The sequence below is a fragment of the Lichenostomus cassidix genome, chromosome 20 (genome assembly GCF_008360975.1).
Source record: "Lichenostomus cassidix isolate B80296 chromosome 20, HeHo_3.0, whole genome shotgun sequence".
In the NCBI taxonomy this organism is placed as follows: domain Eukaryota; kingdom Metazoa; phylum Chordata; class Aves; order Passeriformes; family Meliphagidae; genus Lichenostomus; species Lichenostomus cassidix.
In genome coordinates, this window is record NC_139500.1 from 2216441 (window position 1) to 2238450 (window position 22010).

The 22010-nt window shown below is 42.2% G+C and overlaps 1 protein-coding gene across 1 annotated transcript in view; it reads right to left on the minus strand.

Annotated features, from left to right (window-relative positions):
- Positions 1–869: 869 nt before the first annotated feature.
- Positions 870–22010, minus strand: part of LOC146428528 (uncharacterized) — a 28650-nt gene continuing 7509 nt past the window's right edge. The window contains exons 2-17 of the mRNA XM_085079105.1: positions 21398–21502; positions 20787–20864; positions 19690–19863; positions 18741–18889; positions 16835–17011; positions 15771–16224; positions 15408–15570; positions 13366–13477; positions 9339–9429; positions 8622–8708; positions 7098–7250; positions 5421–5550; positions 5054–5086; positions 3593–3696; positions 2683–2766; positions 870–1486 (exon numbers count right to left, since the gene is read on the minus strand). Coding sequence (XP_084935231.1) covers positions 1382–1486; positions 2683–2766; positions 3593–3696; positions 5054–5086; positions 5421–5550; positions 7098–7250; positions 8622–8708; positions 9339–9429; positions 13366–13477; positions 15408–15570; positions 15771–16224; positions 16835–17011; positions 18741–18889; positions 19690–19863; positions 20787–20864; positions 21398–21502 — 2199 coding nt within the window. The 3' untranslated portion in view covers positions 870–1381. The remainder of the gene's footprint in view (positions 1487–2682; positions 2767–3592; positions 3697–5053; positions 5087–5420; positions 5551–7097; positions 7251–8621; positions 8709–9338; positions 9430–13365; positions 13478–15407; positions 15571–15770; positions 16225–16834; positions 17012–18740; positions 18890–19689; positions 19864–20786; positions 20865–21397; positions 21503–22010) is intronic.

The window sequence follows — 22010 nt, forward strand, 5'->3', positions numbered from 1 at the left end:
CTCTGAGAAACACAACTGCACCTGGTTAGCTGCTCCAACAAGACTGCTGAGAAGCCAAAAGGACACATTTGGCTGGTGCAGACATGGAAAAAAGAAATCTTCCATCCTCCCTTTGCAGTGCCCAAGTGCCTCTGCACTCCTGGTGATCGTGCTTTGCTGACAGCAGCACTGAAAACCTGAATATTGCAGCAGCCAGGCTCTTTCCTGGCCCTTGGCCTGAATTGCTGGTGTTGCAGGTCACACCTGGAGATGCTGGGGATGGAGAAGGGCTAAGGGTGAGCTGAGAGCTCTGTGAGGATGGAATTGGGAGGTGTAAGTGAATCTCAGCCTTCCAGAGGGATTATTGCCAACTTATCTCAGGGCTCAAGTCAGGCAGTGTTCAGCATTTCCATCAAAACTCCAAACAGACCCCAAATGAATCAGAAATAATTCACTTTTCTCTCAACCCTCACTGTTTGCAAAACTGGGAGGGAAAATATAGATTTTATCAGTGACCTTTTACAGTTGTTTTCTGCTGTTAATGTTGAACACATCCATTTTGCCTTTGCATTTCTAGGCCTCCTTTTCCTCTCATGCCTTCAGCTCTACATAATTATTCTAATTAAAAACATGTAAAAACCAACAAACACAGCAGAAGGATTTTCTTTTTCAAAACCAACAGATAATTACTTCCCAGATCCATGACTCAGATGCCTCACAACACCTTTTTATTTTGCTTCTCTGACATTTTTCTCTTCCTGACACTGCAAATCTCACATATTGATTAATTTCCATAGCATTTCACCCAAATACATGACATTTGCCATAAAAAGCATTATTTTATTGTCTTATCTGGGAGGGAGGGCAAAATAAACCACTCAGTCAGATCCTTTCTTCATTACATACGAAGGTTGCAATGTTTTAATAGCAAAATAAACAAACAAGAATTTATTTAAATATTCTCTTCTGGGGGTTACAGCTCCCCATTTTATTATAAAATGTCTAAGGTATTATTTGGAAATTAGATCACCATAATTATGATCACCATAATTAGAAAATTATTCATTCAAAACAATAGTTCAATCTGGGTCAGAAGTCTGGGTATCCAAAGGAAAAGAGTGGAAAGAGGAATAATAAAAGGTCAGAAGTGTTTAATTCCTAAATATCCAGGAATCTCAAGGTACAAAAGCACAAAATTGAGAGGCTCATAAGTGATCTGTGATATTACAGGTTAAATACCACTTTAAAATTACACACCATAAATTGAATTTTGGCTCTCCAAATGAAGGTGTTCTGCTGCACAGGTGAGACTGGCAATGTGCTACTCATCAGTAAAGAAAAAAATAATTAAAGTTGTTCCCAGGGCTCCTCTTTCCCTCACCTCTCCACAAAATTTGGGGTTTTATGGTGAGACTTCAGCACAGGCCTTCCTAAAATCACTGATGAACGAAGATATCCATCCAAAGAGCTCCTGGGAGTCCAGGTCTTGGGGCTCCCCAAACCTCACCTGGCAATTGGAAATAGAAAAATATTTAGTATTGATATAGCTGAGTGATCTAAACCATGACCAGGAGGGTAAGGAAATTTAAAAAGCAAAGTTAAATCTCTTCATTGTTGTTAATATTAAGAGGAAGAAGAAGAGGGGAAAGAAGAAGGGGTTTTGGTTTCTGTGCAATGTGATTTCCACCCAACAAAATCCCAAATCTGCCATTGCAGGTGAGCTGGAGTGTTCCTCCCCAGTGCTGGGGAGATTCCTGGTCTTTGATCACCCATCTCATTTTATATTTGTTTTACATTTTTGCTGCTTTGTAAATATGCAAACAGATCTGCTCAGGAATAACATTGCTCAGAGGGAAAAAAAAACCCCAAAAATCCACTCTCAGGGAGAGAAATACATCCCAAAATGTTCTTTAGAGAATATTTTAGAGAATATTTAGAGAATATCCCAAAGGGATGGGAAGGTTTCTCTCCCTTTTTTCTCACTTTTCCACATTTTTCTTCTTGCTTTATCCTAACCCTTCAACCTTTTTTTTTTTTTTTGGGAGAGTTCTTTGTCTGTGTGCTACACACCAACCCAGCTTGCTGCCCTGACTGAGGCATTACTCCTGTTTGCAGGAGACAAACAGAAACCCTGGTGTCTTGTTAACAATATTACTTCTGGTAAAACATTTTTAATTACATTTCCATCGTCAAAACATCTCGTTAATCTTCAATGGCTGCTCAGGTAGCTCCCCAAAGGTCCTCCTGGGCTGCAGCTGCTGAATAACATTTGCTTATCATGAAATTTCTCTAGTTTTAATCCCTCCCACTCACAAAAAAAAAAAAAAAATCTATATATAAAAAATATAGATGTAAAAATATAAATAAAATATAAATAAATATATATATTATATATATATATATATATATATATATATATATATAAAAGTAATAAAAAACACACCAAAAAAATCACCACACTTTAATATTTAATCCCAGGACAAGGATATTTTTCCAGTTTCAGAGGTTATCACTGCATTTCAGCAAACCTGTCCCTTTCCTTAAGATCCCTGACCACTATTAAATTTGGGATTTTGTTTCTGTTTCTAAACACAGGATAAATATAAAGCACGTGGGAATTTCTTGCACTCCTTTCCACTCCTTTCTTCCCTTTTTAAAAGGAAATTTGGGGTTATTTTCACTGCATTTTAATATGATATCTACCAGCACGTTGCTGTAAAGCTTCTTCATTTCATCACATCTTTTTGACAGCTGGCAGAGATCCCCTTCGTATTTCTGAATTAAATCCTGTAATAAAAATAAAAAACTTCTTCATTTGCTCTTCATTTGCAGCACACCATTAAAGCAGGAATTAAGCAGCAGCCAAAACAAGACCATTGAAGGCAAAATTGGCACGTCAGAAAAATTTCACATTTCACAAAAGAGAAGCACACACATTTCCCTGCAAGAATTAAGATATCAAAGAAAAGGGAAAATAAAGGAAACATCAGCGTTAGAGAATTGTAACTGCATTACAAAATGACAAATCCTAAATCCATTTAAACTGGCAGAGCCAGAGAAGCATCAGAAAGTCCTAATTTCCATTGCATTTGGCCTTTTTGCACCTGCAGCAAACACTGCCAGTTTCTGGTTCCCAAAGGGCAGAATCAGAGCCTTGGGAACAAGTTTGGAAACAAAATCCCCCACATTTTGGACAACTTCAATGCTCTTAAAGGGTTTTTTCAACCAAATAATTTCATTATTCTGTGTTTCATGGCAGGGGGTGGAGTTGGATGATCTTTAAGGTTCCTTCCAACCCAAACTGTTCTGTGATTCTCTGATCCTCTCTGCAGGCAGAAGAAATCACAAATCCACTCTAAAATTCCTATTATCCCAAATAACTTATTGGAACAACCATGGGCTGCCTGCTGCTCATCCCTTTGCCTGGGAAGGAAAACCAGGAGGTGCAGAAACCCTGCAAACCCTTCCCATGCTGCAAATCACAACTTGACATACCCTCAGGAGAGAATAAAAAGCCATTTTCCCTCAAATTCTCCCCATTTACAAGTCTCAGCACAAACTCCCAGGTTACTCATCCCTTCCTCCAGCTTGTAAGGTTGTGGTAAAGTTTTACCTTTAGCTCCTTGCAGAACTGGGACTCCTGGGCTGTTGCCTTGCTGGGTTTGGGTTTAATCAACCTCCTGCAGTGGATGATGTTCTCCAGTTCTTTTTTTAAAACTAACAAAAGGGGAAAGAAAATGAAGAATTTCAGCAGCATGAAGAGGTGTCCAAAGGACTGGGATTGTCTAATTTAGGGCACAAGGAAAATAGAAGAGAATTGTAGGAAATGCATTCCTACAATGCATTTATCTAGGAATATTAACTCTCTGGTTTGAAGTGGAGTTCCTGAAAGAGGAATTTCCTTGTGGAAAAAAATGTGATCACACCCCAGCAGCTGCAGGATGATGATGAGGTCAATAGTGTGGTAATGCAGCAGCCATAAATCTGACCTCTGCTAGCTCTGAGCGCTGGGATTAACCACAGAAACAACATTCTTCAAATTTTGTGCAGGGAGTTCAGGGTTCCTTTACAGATTGGCACATCAGGAAACCACAGAGGGAAGAGTCAGTCCCTTCTGGCTGCCCCAGTCACCTCTTGGATATATGACTGCAATTTCTGGTTCTTATTTTACATCTTTACCACTTTCCCAAAGTGTCCTTCAGATATTCCGTGATTTTGAATTGTCCCTGCAGCCTGGCAGTGACTGAAGGCAAACTGTTTGGTTATTATGTCTGCTGACAGGTGGATTGGAATTCCCTGGAGCAGAATAAAACTGTGTTATCAGCTATGATAAAACACACTTGAGCTACTCCCCTTGAGCTCCTCCCAAAGCTGACCCCAAGGCCAGAAGGGGTGCAGAGGTTTGCCAAACCAGAGCTGAGAGTGACCAGCATTCAGATCCCTTGTCAAAGGCTGAATTTGGGAATATTGGTCTGGAGTTACAGCCAGCACCCCATCACACCTTCGAAACACAAATTGTTATGAATTTCAAAAGAATAAACATCATTTCCATTCACTCACACTCCTCTGTCAGCTCTCAAAGGGTTCAGTCCAAAACCCACGGAGCTCACAGCTCATGGTACTGTTCCATGAGGAGCTGTAAATCTCTCCCAAAACCCATTTTCTATCTGAACAACCTTTTCCTGCTCCCTCCTGTCGACTTCACTGGGGTTGGAGAAGGAAACCAGTTTGCTACAGGGAAGTTGTGGAGCTCCAGGGCTGAGCTGTAGGAGGTTTTGTCCTGCTGCATTCCCATTCCAGCTTCCAGAGACTCTGCCTTCGCTTTAATGGAGCACCTGACATCTGTATTTTATGATAAACTCTGTTTACCACGGACAGGACTTTTGTTTTTACCTTTCTGAACCACCTGGACACGCTTGAAATTTTTTTTTTTTTTTAACAGTAACATGACAGGTTAAGCATCACCGTGGCAACCCTTCACCTCAATGTTTTGAACCTTTAACCCTCTTTACAAACTGTTCCAGATGTCTGCACAGGGTGTGAAAATGTGAATGGAGAAACCACATCTACATACCATCAACTTCAGCACTGAGGCCCTTCATGGACGCTGGAAGGGAAGAGAGAGGGGGAAATAAATATATATTTTTATATATATTTATATATTTATATATTTATATATTTATATATGTATATATTTAAATATTTATATATTTATATATTTATATTTTTATATTATTTTTATATTTTTATATTTTTATATTTGTATTTTATTTATTTATTTATTTATTTATTTCTATATATATTTAAATATATATATAACGTCATAAATATAATTTCCATAGTGAGGATGGGAGTTCCCACATTCCACATTTCCACTTCCACTGAAGTTGAAGGATTTCATTTTTTATTGGTTGATTATTTTCCCCCCTTCCTGGTCTCACCATCAGGAACAGCTTCAAACTCAGTCAGCTCCTGAGGAAAGGCAGCCAGCTCGGGCTGGTGCAGGAGGATCTGCTCCACCAGGGCATGGAGCAAGGTGAATGTCCTCTCCTTGCCCCTCAGCAGGGGCAGCTGCAACAGAGCAGAGCAATGATCCACACACCGAGCTATTATACCTCAAAAAATAAATATAAACCAAAAAGGGAGCAGCAGGGATGCTGACAGATCCCAGGTTAATTTGACAAGAACAGAAAGCAGAATTAAACCTCTCCTTTTCATTTTGCTGCTTCACACACATTCCTGATTAAAATCATACCCCACTTTTTTTTTTTTTTTGGTGTTTTCTCCTTCACGCAGCTCTTGTTAAACTTCAGGTGCCCTCATTGATTGCAAGTGATTTTGGACCTCCAAAACTGTCATTTTTCCTTTCCCCTCAGCATCACTGTGCTGTGTTCACAGAGAAAAGTTCCTTAATTGAATGGGGGAAGATGCTCTGTGGCAGAAAATGACTTTGCAGGCATTCTTCATTATGATAGATGAGCTATTACAGCCATGATACGTAGAAAAATAACAAAAAAAGAATGTGTGTTGTGTTTCAGAATTGTCACTAGAGTTATAAATCACTCACTCCTATATTAAAGTCTCCAGATGGGAAAGATACCTTTTAAAACAAAATAAAAACCCTTTTCTCTTCTATTTACAGCTCAGGCATCATTTTACAATACTATCAAAGACACGAGGCAGATGAGGAAATTTGTATCTATTTCTTGCTTTTTAGGATAAAGATATGATGTTCTGCAACTGCTGGGAGGAGGAAGGAAAAAAGCTGTTTTCAGCAGCAGCATTTTCTGATGGCAAATTCTGATTAAGAGAGGGAAGGAGGTCACTTAAAACTAGTGGAAAATTCAGCGTGGTGGGTCAGTGAAGAGACCCTTAATTAGAGAATTAAGAACTAAATTATATTTTTTAACAACAGGAAAGGGGAAAGATCACAAGTGCCACCCCTGTAAAAACACTGCAGGCAAATTTCACTGAGCATGAAGCACCAAGAAATTGCTCTGAGGCCACAGAAGTGTTCCCAGAGCAGAAGAAAAGCCCAAATTCATCCTCTGAGCACAGGGAAGTGAGAAAGGTCCACAAAACAAAACCCAAACTCGTGTCTAACCAGCTCAGCCAATTCTTCACGCCGAGGGATTTTAATATCAGAATTTTAATATCAGAATTTTGATGTTCTGCCCCATTAGAGAGGCAGTGAGTTCAGCACCACAGAGGCAGTGCTGCTGTGGGAAATGGGGAAACACAGCTGGTTATCACAGCCAGGGACGTTTTCAGTTATGTTCTCAAGGAGAAAAGCTCAGCCACCTGCACATCCCACGAGGATGGGCAAATCCCTTTCCAACCCCTTGGATAAATGAAGGGATGATTTTGGGCACGTTTGTGGCTAACCTGCTATTGGCAGCTCACGCCAAGGCACCATTTGATTGCTCACCAGGGTTTGGTTCTGTGGGACTGAGGGCAGGCAGCAAAATGTGAGCTCCTCGTTAGGAATTAGTGCCTCTCTGCACTTTAATATTCATAACACACAGTTAATAGTTAATATTCATAGCTAATATTCATAGTTAATATTCATAATACACCTCAGGGATGATGGTTTTAATGGCAGGAAAAGATTGACTCACTTTGGCCAGGGATGACAGCCGAAATCCTTTAGCCACCTCTTTCCCAGCTCTCTCATTCAGATGGTTCCCAATGGCTAAAATGTACTCCAAGACAGCAACAAACCTGGGGCTGGACTGCAGCTGCTTGCTGGCTTGGATCTTCTGGATTATCAGCTAGAAAACACAAATCTTCCCTCAGACCAGGCTGAAAATGTGGTTAAATCCGTGGTTCTGTGCCCTCCCTGTGCCCAAGGCTCTCTGTCCCCAGCTGAGGTCACAGCTCAGCCCGAGGATCTCTCCCTCCCCAAATCCCTTGGGGTTTCCAGCAGTTTTCAGCAAGTTTTAAGCAAGTTTTCAGCAAGTTTTAAGCAAGTTTTCAGCAAGTTTTCAGCAGTTTTCAGCAGTTTTCAGACTCCCCAGACAAAGCTGTGTTGGCACAGTCACCCCAAAAGGAGTCACACCCTTTCTGGCTGCCAAACCTCAGCCTCCTGGGCACACCAAGGGTTTGGCTGTTGATTCCCCAAATTTCAGGGATCAGGGGAAGCAGAACTCCATCCCTCACCTCCCTCCCTTCTCTGCACAGCAGCTCCAGGCTCTTATCAAAATTCTCAGCACAGTTTCCTCACAAGGAAGAAGAATAATTTCCTGTGCACCAACTCAGTATAATTCAGTTTTCCCAGGGAAGGCACCTCCCTTTAGGCACAAGAGGTGGTTTTATTCTCACTTAGGAAATTTGTATTTTTTCAGCACCACACCTCTTTTCATCAGTCACCAACACACGGATTTAAAAACAGGGAAAGGATGGAACACATGGGAGAGCTGAAAGCTGTTGTGAAAACATTGATAGCTCAGCTCAGGGCCAGAGGGTGCTGAAAGCCAATATTCACATTGTCCCACAGGATTTCAGGTGTATATTCTGTGGTCTAAAAATAGCTGTTAGTGGGCAGAAATAAAAACATTCTTAGACACTAATCAGCTCTTCAGTGAACTTTAAATATCCATCAATACTTTGAACATCAAAGCAAACAGTACATAAAATAGCTTCCAAATAGTCAATATTTGGCTTCAGTGGAGGACAACAAAAATGTCATATTTGCATCTCCCACCCTTAGGTCATCCTTGAAAAAGGCAAAGAGGGACTTGAGCTCCCAAATATTTCAGTTCAGTGCTGCAATCCTTAGGGGGAAGAGCTGCTTCAGACTTCAGAAAATAATAAATCTCCATGAGGTTTGTCAAATAAACTTCCTCCATGCCTTAGATTGATTCTTTCAGCTCCCAGGGCAGGAATCTCCCCACGAAGGGAATTGGATTTTAATGGTGAAATTCACTTCTGAAAAATCACTGGCCAAAGAAAGAGGAAAGTTTAACAGCACCAAATAAAAATTTGAAAATCTTCACTCATTCTTTTCTCCCTCCTTTGTTAAAGTCTATTCCATGCCAGGCTCATTACTTTGAGCCTTGGTGGCATAAGGATGGTATTAAATGCACAGATGAAAATAAAAGGGAAAAAACCACCCGAAAATAAATATATTCCTAGTTACTCACAGGCTCCAGCTCTCTCATGCTCTCAGGGAGCTCCCTGACACTGAGCAGCAGATCCAACCTCTGGCCCAAGTGAGGCATTTTACACATCTGCACAGAATTGGACAGGAAAGGAATCAAAACTCACATTCATACCAAAATGTGTATAAATGTTTAATGATTTATTGAGTAATTCAGCTGTGCTGTTGTTTTCCTAATTTCTGTGCTCATTTATTCATTTTGCTCTTTGGATGCACTCTGGCACACACCTGAAAATTCAAGAGAACACTGTGTGCTTGTGTTCTCTTTTAATCATTTTAATCATGGGCCAGACATGATTAAAATCAAATCCCAATTCTTTCTTGTGAGAAAGAATGGTGAAATACCATTTATGGTATTTTATTATGCAATTTTATTGCATGATATTATTTATATATTTCATTATATATATTTTTTTTTTATTATGCAATTTTATAGGTTACAGCTTCTAGATTTTGGGAATCTAGCTCAGGATAAATCAGCTCCTACTTTGGAGATTTGGATTTTGACTTGGAGAAGTGAAGGGATCCATGCAGTTCTCTTCTTGTTATCTCCCAACTCTTCATCACAATAATCCCTTTGCACTGATTCTGGGCGAGATTGTAAATTTAAAATTCTAAACAACAGCTTTTTGTAGTGGTTTTAGCTCAGAGAATGTCCTGCAAATAGGGTGTGGAGGATTTTAAGGCTGCAGCTCCTCACCTCTAACATGAACTGGTCAACCACATGCAGCTCTGAGCAAGAACCCCTGAAGGACAAATACTTCTCTGCATCTTTTGCTGTGGGCAAATATCTGTGAAGAGAAGATGAAAATTAGATGTCCTCTTCATTCTGAGAAATGAGAAAATAATTCTCCCATTCCTTGCACTGGAAGCTCTTTGATTTGGTGTGTTTATTTATTTTTGGTTTGTGTTTATTCTTTACCCAGTGGGGCTTTGCAGGTGTTTGAACCATTTGAGATGGAAAGCAAAACTGATCTGCAGTTGCATCTGGATAGCTGGAAATGCTTTTAGGTACATAAGGAAAATAACATAAGGAAAATAAGGAAAATAACATAAGGAAAATAAGGAAAATAAGGAAAATAACATAAGGAAAATAAGGAAAATACCATAAGGAAAATACATAAGGAAACTAACAGCCAGAATGCTCACCTGCAGATACACAGATTATTTACAATGACAGGATTTTTGTTTTACAAAAGGTAAAACCATGGGACAGAGGCATTTCCAAGGCAATCAGGATCCACTCCTTCTCCCTGTCATCACAGAATATCCCGAGCTGGAAGGAACCCACAGGGATCACCCAGTCCAACTCCTGGCCCTGCAGAGACACTCAATAATCCTACCCTGGATTTTTTAAAGGGTGAATGGGAATATTTATCCTCTTTCCCATGATTTTAATGGGGTTTTTACTCGTTTAAGCAGTCCCAGCACAGAGCACAGCCCCACAACTCCCTCCCTTCCCAGCAAGGGCACAGAATATTCTCCAGATTTTTAGAAAGTGGATGTCTTCAAATATTCCTCCACTTGGAAAAACAAACAGAGCACCACAGCTCTCCTCCTTTGGAGATCTTCCTGCCTGTCTGAGTGATCACTGTGGGAATTCAGAGCATTGCTGAAGAGAAGTGGAATCGATGGCAGAGCCCAGGTGTGAGGAGGAGGGTAAGGAATCCAAAATGAGTATTCAGGTCTGCTCTCTTTTCCTTTCTCTTCAAACAACCTTCCAAATTTGCAGCAACTCTGATTAAACATTCATGGGCATTGCTATACATTTCCATTAAAAGTCAGGAAAATTACTCAAAAATGGAAAAAATAAAGCAAATATTTTAGCAACTTAAACACAGGACAAATGGTTAAGATTTATTTGACTGTTGTCGATAATTATTATGACATTTCAATTGTAAAGTCGCTGGGGTTTGAATTATTCCATCTGTAGTAAAGCAGATTACAATGTAATCCTTTCTGCACACTTCACCCTCAAGAAAATAAAAGAATTTTCATTTAAAAATAAGCTGGCTGTTGGCAAATGAAAGGGTGTTTGTTCATCATTAAAAATAGTTTGAGTTTTCAAGCAAATTCATAGAACATATTGCAAAAGGTGAGAGCAAACATCTTCATTTAATCAGAAGTCTGATACCCCATAAAATTGTCTAGCTGCATTATGCATAAAAAAATGAGCTAACAGATTATCTAGAAGGTTTAAAGCTTAAAGCATTAAACAATGGGAGCCATGAGAATAGAAGCACAAAAACACGAGAGTGCTTTCCATAAATATCTTTTCACATGAATGCAGCTTTAATGGAATTTGCACAATGAGAAAAAACCTCTCCTTGCTCTGAAAAAAATGAAGTTTAGAGAGACATGAAGTGCTTTGCTATCAGGACAAAGAATCACTCAGGGAACGATGGAGAGGTTTCTGTATCAAATGAAGTCTGAAGTTTCCAATAAATTGAGAGGTTTCTGTATCAAATGAAGTTTGAAGTTTCCAATAATCACCCACGTGAGCAGAACACTCTGCTCTGGTCACAGCCTGGGAAATGCAAGGTTTACTTTGCCTTTCAGTGTTTTTCCTTCTAAAGCAGCAGATTTAGCCATTCTGCCCAGGCTCAGACACCCTCAGGTGCAATTTGCCCAGAGAGGAATTTCCCTGGGCTGTCCTGTCTGAACTCCTGTCCTGCCCAGGGAAACCTGGCAGTGCTGATATTCCATGAAAACATCTCTTTGCTCCTTCAATTCCCACTGCCTTGGCAATCCAAACCTTCATTTTGAGACGCATGTCAACATTTCAGTCACACTTAAAACTCTTGGGATGGAAAAATAAATCTTCCTTTCAGTGCAGGATTTGCATGTGGAAATGCAAGCTTTGCTTTGCCTTTCAGTGTTTTTCCCTCTAAAGCAGCAGACTTAGCCATTCTGCCCAGGCTCAGACACCCTCAGGTGCAGTTTGCCCAGAGAGGAGTTTCCCTGGGCTGTCCTGTCTGAACTCCAGAGGTTCACAATTAACAGAAGGTCACAGATTTCAGAGGTAAAATCTCCCACTGTGACACCCAAATCCAGTGGAAAGGTCTGCAGAGGTGTTGGGTGTCCTCCTTAGGTTGTCCCAAATGCACCTCAATACTTTGTCCCAGGGAAACCTGGCAGTGCTGATATTCCATGAAAATATCTATTTTCTCCTTCAATTCCCACTGCCTTGGCAACCCAAACCTTCATTTTGAGATGCATCTCAACATTTCAGTCACACTTAAAACTCTTGGGATGGAAAAACAAATCTTCCTTTCAGTGCAGGATTTGCATGTGGAAATACAAGGTTTGCTTTGGCTTTCAGTGTTTTTCCCTCTAGAGCAGCAGATTTAGCCATTCTGCCCAGGCTCAGACACCCTCAGGTGCAGTTTGCCCAGAGAGGAGTTTCCCTGGGCTGTCCTGTCTGAACTCCAGGGGTTCACAATTAACAGGAGGCCACAGATTTCAGAGGTAAAATCTCCCACTGTGACACCCAAATCAAGTGGAAGGGTCTGCAGAGGTGTTGGGTGTCCTCCTTAGGTTGTCCCAAATGCACCTCAGTGCTTTGTCCCAGGGAAACCTGGCAGTGCTGATATTCCATGAAAATATCTATTTTCTCCTTCAATTCCCACTGCCTTGGCAATCCAAACCTTCATTTTGAGATGCAGCTCAACATTTCAGTCGCACTTACAACTCTTGGGATGGAAAAAGAAATCTTCCTTTCAGTGTAGGATTTGCATGTGGATTCCTAGTTTTGGCTTTCAAAACCTAGTTTTGGTTTTCAAAACCTATTTTTGGTTTTGAAATAATAATCCCAGGGAGAGAATCCATGAACCCACATGGCTTAGTTTGAATCCTTGCAATTTTTATACAACATAGAGCAATACAACAATCAATATCCCTCACACATTCCACTGCTGGAAAAACTCCCTCAGCGTTATTGCCATCAAAGAAAGACTTCAAGGGAAAAAATACAATATTTCAAGCTTCATTGCCATCGTTATTATCATTATTGTGTGGTGGCAAAGAGCCCAGCTGCCATAAATCAGTGATTTATGTCCCAGCAATTTGGGCAGTGTGGAGGTTCTGAATCTGCAGTGTCAGGATTGAGTCCTGAGCAGCACAGTGTGGTCAGTGTTTCCTTCAAAATTACTGATTCACATCAGGATTTTAAGGCCAAAATTAAACTGATTCCTTGAGAAGTAGGAATATCAATTAGATACTTCCTCACTTTCTCTGTCAATGTCTTCTTTTTCCCTGTTTTTGAGCAAAACTCTCAATTTTTTTTCTCATTTTGAAGCAAGAGATGGTTTCACATTGAGTTTTCACAGGTAAAAATGTTTATTAAAATGGCCCAAATATCAAATGGGGATTGGGATGTATAACAGATCCTACTTTGGGGATCTCCCTTCTTTCCTTTCTCTCTTCACCTTGAATTATTCAAAAAGATAAAATCTCCTACAAATTTCACACACCAACAGTTTGCTTTCACTCCTGAAATCTCTTCAGTTTTGTTGTAGCTACAGAAATTTGCATTCTGCCTTAAAACCCACAAATTTCTGCCACTCAGACACACAAATATTCCTAATATTACTAACCCCAGAAAGCTCCTTTAACACTTGTCTGCCTTCCTCCTCTCCAAACCAACTTTCCTGAAATTCCCACTATTTGCAGGAGATTCTGCCTTCTCCAAAAGGTCCCAGAAACCAACAATTCCCCCCAAAAATTACCTTCTCAGCGCTCTGATCTGCTCATCTGTGAGCCCACCGCTCTCCTCGTGGATGATGTACAGTTTTTCCTTCAGCTCGCTCGGTTTGATCCTGAAACTTTTAAGGAAAATGTCTGGAGAAAAAGGATTCTTTGATTACTCAGAAGGAAATGGTCAGGGGAAGGAAAATCAACAAAATATCGCATCTGTGCTTAGCAGATTTTTAAAAGGAAAGCAAAGAAAAAGAACAAACAGAAAAAGATATCTAGCAGCTGCTATTATAAGGCAATAAATCAGTGTTTGTATTTTCGTTCAATTTACATAGCAGTAGTCAAAGAAAAACAAATCTGAGGATGTTTTTCTGGTCTCTTATTGATATCTGCTCCCTGTATGGCAGAAATTTATTTTTTCCAACAAGAATCCATTAGCTAATTCAGCTTTTATTTGTATTTTCCCATACAATGGTCTTGAATTCAGTGTGGAGATCTCCCAGGGCTCTCATTTTCCTCTGCTGCTCACAACTCCACTCCAATTCTCCAGAATTTTTAACCTACTGGCATTTTTGGAGCTTCATCTTCTTACTCATTAATTCAAGGACCATGGTTTGCAGCACTTGCAGGAAGATTAATCAGAATTCTCAGGATCAAATTAACTTCTGATCTAAGTAATGTTCATTAGAATAAGGATATGGCAAAACTCTCGCTGATGAGGATGAGATTAAGAAATGGATGTAGAATGTCCCAGTGAAAAACGTTGTAAGAGGAACAGAATCAAAAGGAAGAATGGTGCTATTTGCAAAGCAAAAGAAAGACATTTCCTCAAAGAGACTGCAATGATTTAGTAGATAAAAGTGCTGTTACAAGGTTCTTTTATCTGCAGCAGCACTTTCCTATCACTCTTCCTTTTAACCCTTCAAATTGTTAGTCAAGGGATGCAATAATTCCAAGTTATCTCCATTTACATTGCCCAATTAAAACTTTACCCGCTCTCCAAAACACATTTTTTTCTCATTAATATTCATCAAGATGAAATCATTAAAACTCCACGATGAACTGCCCCAAATTCTTTACATGTGTAACACTTCTCAAAGCATCTCTAGCTTATAGAAATTTTTGGGAAAGGCATCTTTGTACCAAAAATCAGAGTGATGTCTGGAGAACAATTACTCCTGCTCCTCTAATATCTGCTGCTTGTCATCAAAGGAATGGAAAGACCTTTACAATATTTGATTAGGAGGAGCAGGACTGGGCATTGAGCTGCTTCATTAGCTCTGCTCTAGCTCAGCTTTTGGGAAAATCCCACCTGAGATGGGAGAGCAAAAGATTCTGATCAGGAAGAGGATTCTGCTCACAGCCTGAGGGAAAAACAGGAATTGCTGTGTCCTGAGCTGGAGCTGCCCCAAAGGCTTCTCACACCAACCCACCTTAATTATTAATTATAATTCTCCTGAATTATTATTATTAATTATAATTTATTATCCTCCTTAATAATCAAGGCCCTGTCCTTGTAATTCAGCATCAAATTCAGCAGGGAGACCAGGAATTCTCACTATGAGCTCCTTAGAGCAGAAATCCCAATGTTGATGGAGATTAGGGAAGGTATTGATTTGTCACAGGCCATGGGGTTTGCTCATTCTCACAGGGCACTAGGAGAATTTCTTGACCCCAGAGCAGCCCAGAACTCCAATTTCTGCCTCCCAACCTGCTCCTGTTGACTTTGCAGCCCAGAGAATTCGGACAGCCTTTGAAGGCAGAGGCTGAACTGGATTACCCAGGTGTGGTGGGTGATTTTACACTTCTGCCCCAAGGCTGCAGCATCCCAGCTCAGTGCAACCCCCAGGTTTTGTAGGACAGAAGCAGCTTGAGGCTTCATCTCTGCATTATCAAGGACCACGTTGGGAGGAACTGAGCCACGGTTGCCTTTCTTATAAAGAGAATTAAAAGATGATTTATACACGACCTTGGTCACTGCCTGCTGAATGGCAGAAAGCACAAATAGAAAATGCAGGCAGAGCTCAGCCCAGGGCTGCAGAGAGGAGCACAGAGCCCTCATTCATCCACTCACTGAAGTTATGTGCAACTTTTCTGTCCAGCAGGATGTGCTGATTCACTGCAGGCTCACTGCCCAAAAGCACTGCCGTGTCCTGGATCTGGAACTGCTCACAGAGCCTGGGAACATCTATTTTCCTCTTGCAGGGGTCACACCATCCCCACACCGACTTGGGAATCTAAAAATACAGCAGGGACACAGGGTAAACAGAGAGCCAGGAGAACAGAGGCCTTTTGTTCCATCCAAGCACAGGAAGGGCAGCCAGGCCGTTTGGTGGCACAGCTGGATTTTATAACTGCATATTCCATCTATTTTTATGGAATACAGGGAAGGTATTTAGGTTTTTCCTTTCCCAGCTCCCGTGGGGTTCATGCTCACCTTGTCACAAGGAACAACATCCCAGTGAAAGGCTTTGGTTCTCTTGGCTGCTGGGGAGGGGCTGCAGGGCTGGGGGAGGGCAGGGGGGGCTGGGGGAGCCTCTGCCCTGCAGCTGGGAGCTGGCAGGGCTGGCACAGCTGGCACATCTGGCACAGCTGGCACAGCTGGGGTTGCCTCTCCCTCCTCAGGCTGTGCCAAGGGGATCCAAGGCTTGCTCAGGCTGCTCCTTGCAGAACTCCCACCCAGGCAGGGAGTGTCCTCTTTCTCCTCGTTCACAGGCACAGTAAATTCCTCATAATCAGCTTCGGGGCTGCTGCATCCTCCTGAGCCCTCCTGGGGCAGGGTGGCAGTGTGGCCCAGCTGGCAGTGCCTTTCCAGCAGAGACACCCACTCCTCCTGCAGCTTGCCAGCAGCCCCTGGCCTGCTGTTCTGCACTGTCAGGGGTATCCGGAACCTGCAAGGGAAGGATGGAAACTAAAACCAGCAGGAATGTGGATAACTCCTGCCCAGCCCAGCCCCAGCTACTCCTGATGGGAGCAGAGTGATGTTCAGCAGCTGCACTGGTCAGTGCTGCTGCTCTGACCTTCCCAGAGTTAGTTGTTGGTGTGTTTGAGGCTGGAGAGGTGAGGTTTGGCTGTGTGTGACTCTGCAGCCCCTCGCTGTCCCTGCTGCCCACCCTGGGCAGGGAGCAGAGTGCCACCCCAGCCTGGAGTGCTGCCCACCCTGGGCAGGGAGCAGAGTGCCACCCCAGCCCGGAGTGCTGCCCAGGCACTCACATCTGGCCCAGCAGCTGGACCAGGATCTCCCCCTGGCTCCTGACACGACACCTCCACTGCTGCTGGGGACAGGATTTCAATGTGTCAGCTTAGTTCCACTCGGGATTCCTCCCGAAAATCCTCCCCAGATCTCTGCAGAGCAGTGGGAGGAGTGATCTGTGTAATTGGTGTAATTCTGGTGGCCTCATTTCTCCATTTCTCAGTGTTGTTATTTTGCTCTGGAACACTGATGCCCTCTGTCCATAGTAGCTGTGCTTTAACACATCATGAATTACCAATTGTACTCACAAGTAATGGTGCTCTGAGGTCTGCAGGGAGAAGCTGGAGCCCCCAGTGTCCCTGCTGACACCCACACTGCCAGCTGCCAGGGGAATGGTGGCTCCTGCAGGCTCGGCAGGGTGGCTCCTTCCCCCCAGCCCCAGGCAGTGCAGAGCCAGCTCTCCTTCCCGCAGCTGAGCCAAGCACCTGCAGGACAAGGGAAGGGATGGATGGAGACACAGAACATCCCTCTTTGACTCCTCATTCACACAGCCTGGCCCTGGGGAAAGCTTGGAAAAGTATTGACTTCCTAATGGCAATAAATCCCCCATGGAACAGCCCAAAATATCAATAGTAAAGCATGGAATCTCTGAGATGTTCTTATTTGAGAGTTTCTTCTTCTCATCTGACACTGAAATAAAGTGTGACACAAAATCTAATCAGCCTGCCATGCCCAGCGAGAGCTACAGCTAAAACCTGACCAGCAATTAAAAATCACCCAACTCCTGATAATATTCTAGCCAAGCTCTGTCCCTCCCACTCCATTTATTCCTCGTTTTTTTAGATAGTGGATCCTTTGGACTCTGAGCTTTTAAAGGAATCCACTGTGTGACTGAACAGTGCCTGATGTGACAAGATTTCAGAGTTTCTGTGTCTTCCAGGTTTCACTCCAGCAAGCTCTAAACAAACAACCAAACTGAGCTCCCAATCCATTACCCCAATATCCCTCTCTCCTGGAAATCCTGTTACTCCATGGAAGCTGAAATTTGGGGAAAACCTCTTTAAATTATAATTAACCCTGGAAGAAATTGTCTGTCCACACAGAGCTTCCACTCCAGCAGAATCCTCTGCTCCAGCCTCTCCTCTGCAATTCTGCCCTGTCAGGTTGGGCTTTACTGTATGTGGGTTTTATTCTTATTTAAGCATTTGCCTCCTCATTTTTCTGGAGGGTTTCTGCCTTTCTTTATCATCCTGACAGTTCTATCAAACCTCTGCTCTCTCCTCGAGGTGTGGCTGGTTGATTAAGATGCTCTGTGAGGAATTTAAATAAGTTCAGCTGCTCCAGAACGAATTAAACATAAAATATAAACTGCATCTCTTCCCACCCAAACAGTCACAGTGATAAGAATTGTTTAATGGAGCTGGCAGTTCTATTGATCTCTCCTTTCTTCAAGGCAGGGACTTATGGTTTAATCGGATCTCCAGATGTTTCCACCATCACTTACTTGGCCAAAAATAAAGGAGAAAGGGAGAGGATTAATATCAAGAAGAAAACAACATAGGCTTTGCTTCACGAGATAAACAAAAATCAATTTTTGTTTGTTAACAAACCCGTTCAGTGTTGCAAGGTAACAAATCCCAGACACACTTGAGGATAGTGCTTACAAGACATACAGTGGTAGCCTTTTAAAAACAATTAAAATCATCTTCTGTGAACTGGGAAGGCTTTGGAGATAATTGCCCTGGGCAGATAATTACAATGTGAATTCTCTTTTCATTAGCTTTTGCTAGACAGAACTCCTTTTCCTCTCTCTTTCTCCCCTGTGATGGTAAAAGCAATTTCCAGGTATTTTAGGAGCTGTCCCAGGGAGGAGTGGTTTGTCTGCAGAATGAGGAGCAAACCATGGAAAACCATTGCATTCCTGAGAATGGAGGGAAAATTAATGAGAAAAACCAAGTTCCAGCATTAAAATTTTCCTGAGCATCATCAGCATCACAGCTTTGTGATGCCAATGCTCACAGCAGCTCCAGATCACACCACAGCTTTGGGTTTTTGGGTCTCACTGCACTGACAGCTCACTGCAGTGCTCTCATCTCATCCAGATTGGCCATCAACCTTTACACTTCAATAAGAAAGTCAATAACGAACTTAGTATCAGCTCAAAGAAATCGGAATGCATCCATCAGAAATGTTAACAAATCCCAGAGCTCGTACTTCACCCATTCAGAGGAGGCTGAGGAGTTCTGCTGCCAGTCCAGCAGCCCTTCGTGGATCACATCACACTCTGCAGCTCTGCCAGAGCAGGACTCTGCTGCTCTCTTGTAAGAGTTGCTCTGGAGGACTCTGCTCAGAAGGTAGATTATCTAGATAAAAAGTGGCAGCAGAGAAGGAACACTTGCCATGTTAGTTCCCATCAGTAAGACATCAATAGTTGGATTTTACAAGTACAAAGAGGACAGACGACACCATAAGCCACAGCCAAATGGGTAAAATAAATCAACATAAAATAAATCAGGTCTGTCTGTGGTGCAAAACTACTTAATTGCAATTTGGTTTTATGCCCACAGTTCTAAAGCTCTCAGTGTAAGGAGAACAGAATTTTATTCTGGAGGGGTTGCTGTAAACCAGAACTTTTTCATTCACATACAAAGCAGTCTAGCACAAAGTCTCTGTTGAGCTCAGCTCAAGCCCAAGCAGCACTCGATTGATTCAGCCAAAAATCTCAGGCAATGCTCAAAGATGAACCAATGGCTCTTCTCTCAGCATGAGGATGATCCTCATTCACCCTTAAAATCGAGCATTTTAACAAATATCTTATTCAGAGAAGAAAAAGCGCTTAGAAAATTCCAATTTGGACTCAGCTGTGCACATCCCCATTTTGTTTGTTCGTTTTCACACACTGCCAGAGCAGTTCTACCCAAGGTGGAGCTGCAGAACTGTCCCCACTTGGACACCACATCTCAAGCTGGCTTTACCTCCCCATGAACTGTGCCAAAATCCCGAGGCCAAACTCCATCCTGAGCTCACATTCCCATTTCTCCATCCCCAAACACCCACGGAATGAAGCCATCCTTGTGCCTGCACAACGCTCAGCCACGCTGGGACCTGCTGGGTGCCACCACCCTGCCATCCCCAGCCTGCCAGGGACAGGGGACAAGCTGACCTTCCTCTTGTCCTGCAGGGACACAGCCTCCAGCTCGTAGTCCTGCCGCCCGTGGAAGGCGATGCTGAAACGCCTCCTGTCCGAGTCCTCGCAGCCTTTCACCTGGGAGAAAGGGAACTGCTTCTTGATGATCCCCTTCTCGATGTTAAAGATGGTCCTGGTGTTGAAATCGAGCTGGAATGGAAAATTCTGCATTAACTGAGGCCATCACTATTCATTGTTAGAAGGCAAATGCAGCATCCCAATGTCACCATGTGAAGGTGTTTAGATAAAATAATAGAATAAACAGAATTTTTAAATTCCATTCCATGACAAAAATACTACTCAATGTTTTAGTGACCAAACAAACATATATTCTTCATAAGCTGTGTTCTCACATGTCTCCTTTGATGAATAAGCATCAATTTCTCATCACACTGAATCATTGCTTCTTTTTAAATTCTCCTCATCTCACCAAACCTAGTGCAGAAAGTTCCCCTTCAGCACAAACGAATGGCAGAACCACCTGGGCAGGGATTGAGTTCCTCACTCCTTCAATCCTCACCCCAGCAATGCAGGGAAGGTGTTTAGAACATTTCTGAGTTCAAAACTTGTTCGTGCAGATCACACCCCAAATGTGGTCTTTCCCTCCGTCCTGTTTCTAGCAGGAAAGCTCCAAAGCAGAACCTTTCTCCTGATTATCTCTGACTTTTGAAGGCTGCTGGTGATTAGAGAACTGAAATAGAGCTATTCCAGATTCCCAGGCTGATAACCTCCACATCTGCTACACCTCTCTTCATTTTTTTCACGTTATGTCTAACCAAATGATCTTTTAATTAAAAAAAAAAAAAAAACTAGTGGATATTGATGGAAATAAGGAGATTATATCTGCATAGTTAAATTGTAGCAAAAACCACCCTCTAGCTTACTCATTTGGACTTGCTCATTATCAATTTTTGTCCAAACGACAAGAAATTTTATTAAAATCCCAGAAAAAAATATGAAAACTTTATCCCTGACTTCATGGAACCAGGAAATCCCCATCAGGTGCTGTTGACACAAGTTTGTTTTAATATATTTTTACGTGCTGCACCAAAAGTGAGAATTTTCCAAGTTACCTGCAAAATCCGTTTCTGCCAGCGGTAGTGTTTGTATTTGTAGATAATGAAGTTAAATTGTGAGCCAGTTAACAAATCCTGGAAAACAGAACAGAAATCAGCAGCACATCCAACACCAGGATAATGTTTGGCCAAAAAATCCTGCTGTTCTCAGGGGAAATCTCTCTCTGGGAACAGAAACAGCACTGGAGGTTTTGCAGAGGAATTCCACGTGGAGATAGATGGAACTTGCAACTTGGTTTTATGCCCACAGTTCTAAACCTGCCAGTGTAAGGAGGATGGAATTTTATTCTGGATGGGTTATTGTAAACCAGAATTTTTAAATTCATACACAAAGCAGTGGAGCACAAAGTTTCTGTTCAGCTCAGCTCAATCCCAGGCAGCACTCCATGGATTCAGCTGAACATCTCAGAGATGAGACATCTCTGCTGGGTGGGAATTCCACCAGCCCTTCCTCCCTGTCCTGTCTGCTTACAAACTGGGGATGTTTGAGTTTTTCCATCCCTGAAGCAATCCAGAGATGCTGCTCACCTCAGCAGGGCTCTCTCTCTCTCCAGAATATCCTCAGATATCTGAGCATCTCACAGAACAGATCAAAGGAGTTGCCTCACCTTTTCAGCACACACCTCCCTCTGTGCCAAGTGCAGAGCTCCCTCAATGCTCACTTCTTTGTTTTTCACCATGTTCATAATTTTGAGGATTTTTTCCTGGCTTAACTAGGACAAAAAAAAAATAAAATAAAAAAAAAAGAAAGTCAATCAAATGTTTTTAGAGACTGGTTTTTCACCTGGCTATGGAGGATGCAGAGTGCTCACAACAACCACGGGAGCTGCCATGAAATTCCAATATCATTCATATTTGATGCCCTACTGACCACCTGCCCAGCCAATAAAATCTCCCTTTGAAACCTGCTGAAAGTCCACAGGATATCAAACCCACAGGGGTTTTTACAACTGTGGAAGATGTGGTGGAAATACCTGGAGACAGAACTGCCAGGGGGAAACCTTTCCCTGTCAGAAACCCTGGCGAGAAGTGAAAACATCCATTTTTCACAGGTCTGTCTTACCCTGAGTGTGAAGTCCTGCATGCAAGACAACATGAAAGACAAATCAGGAGCATTGGAAATTTTCAGGGCGAAGAGAAGGTAAATTGTTGCTGGAGTGAGGAGGTGCAGCTGCCACGGGGAATTAGTGAAGCACGTGAAAAACCAGCTCTGCACTTCCC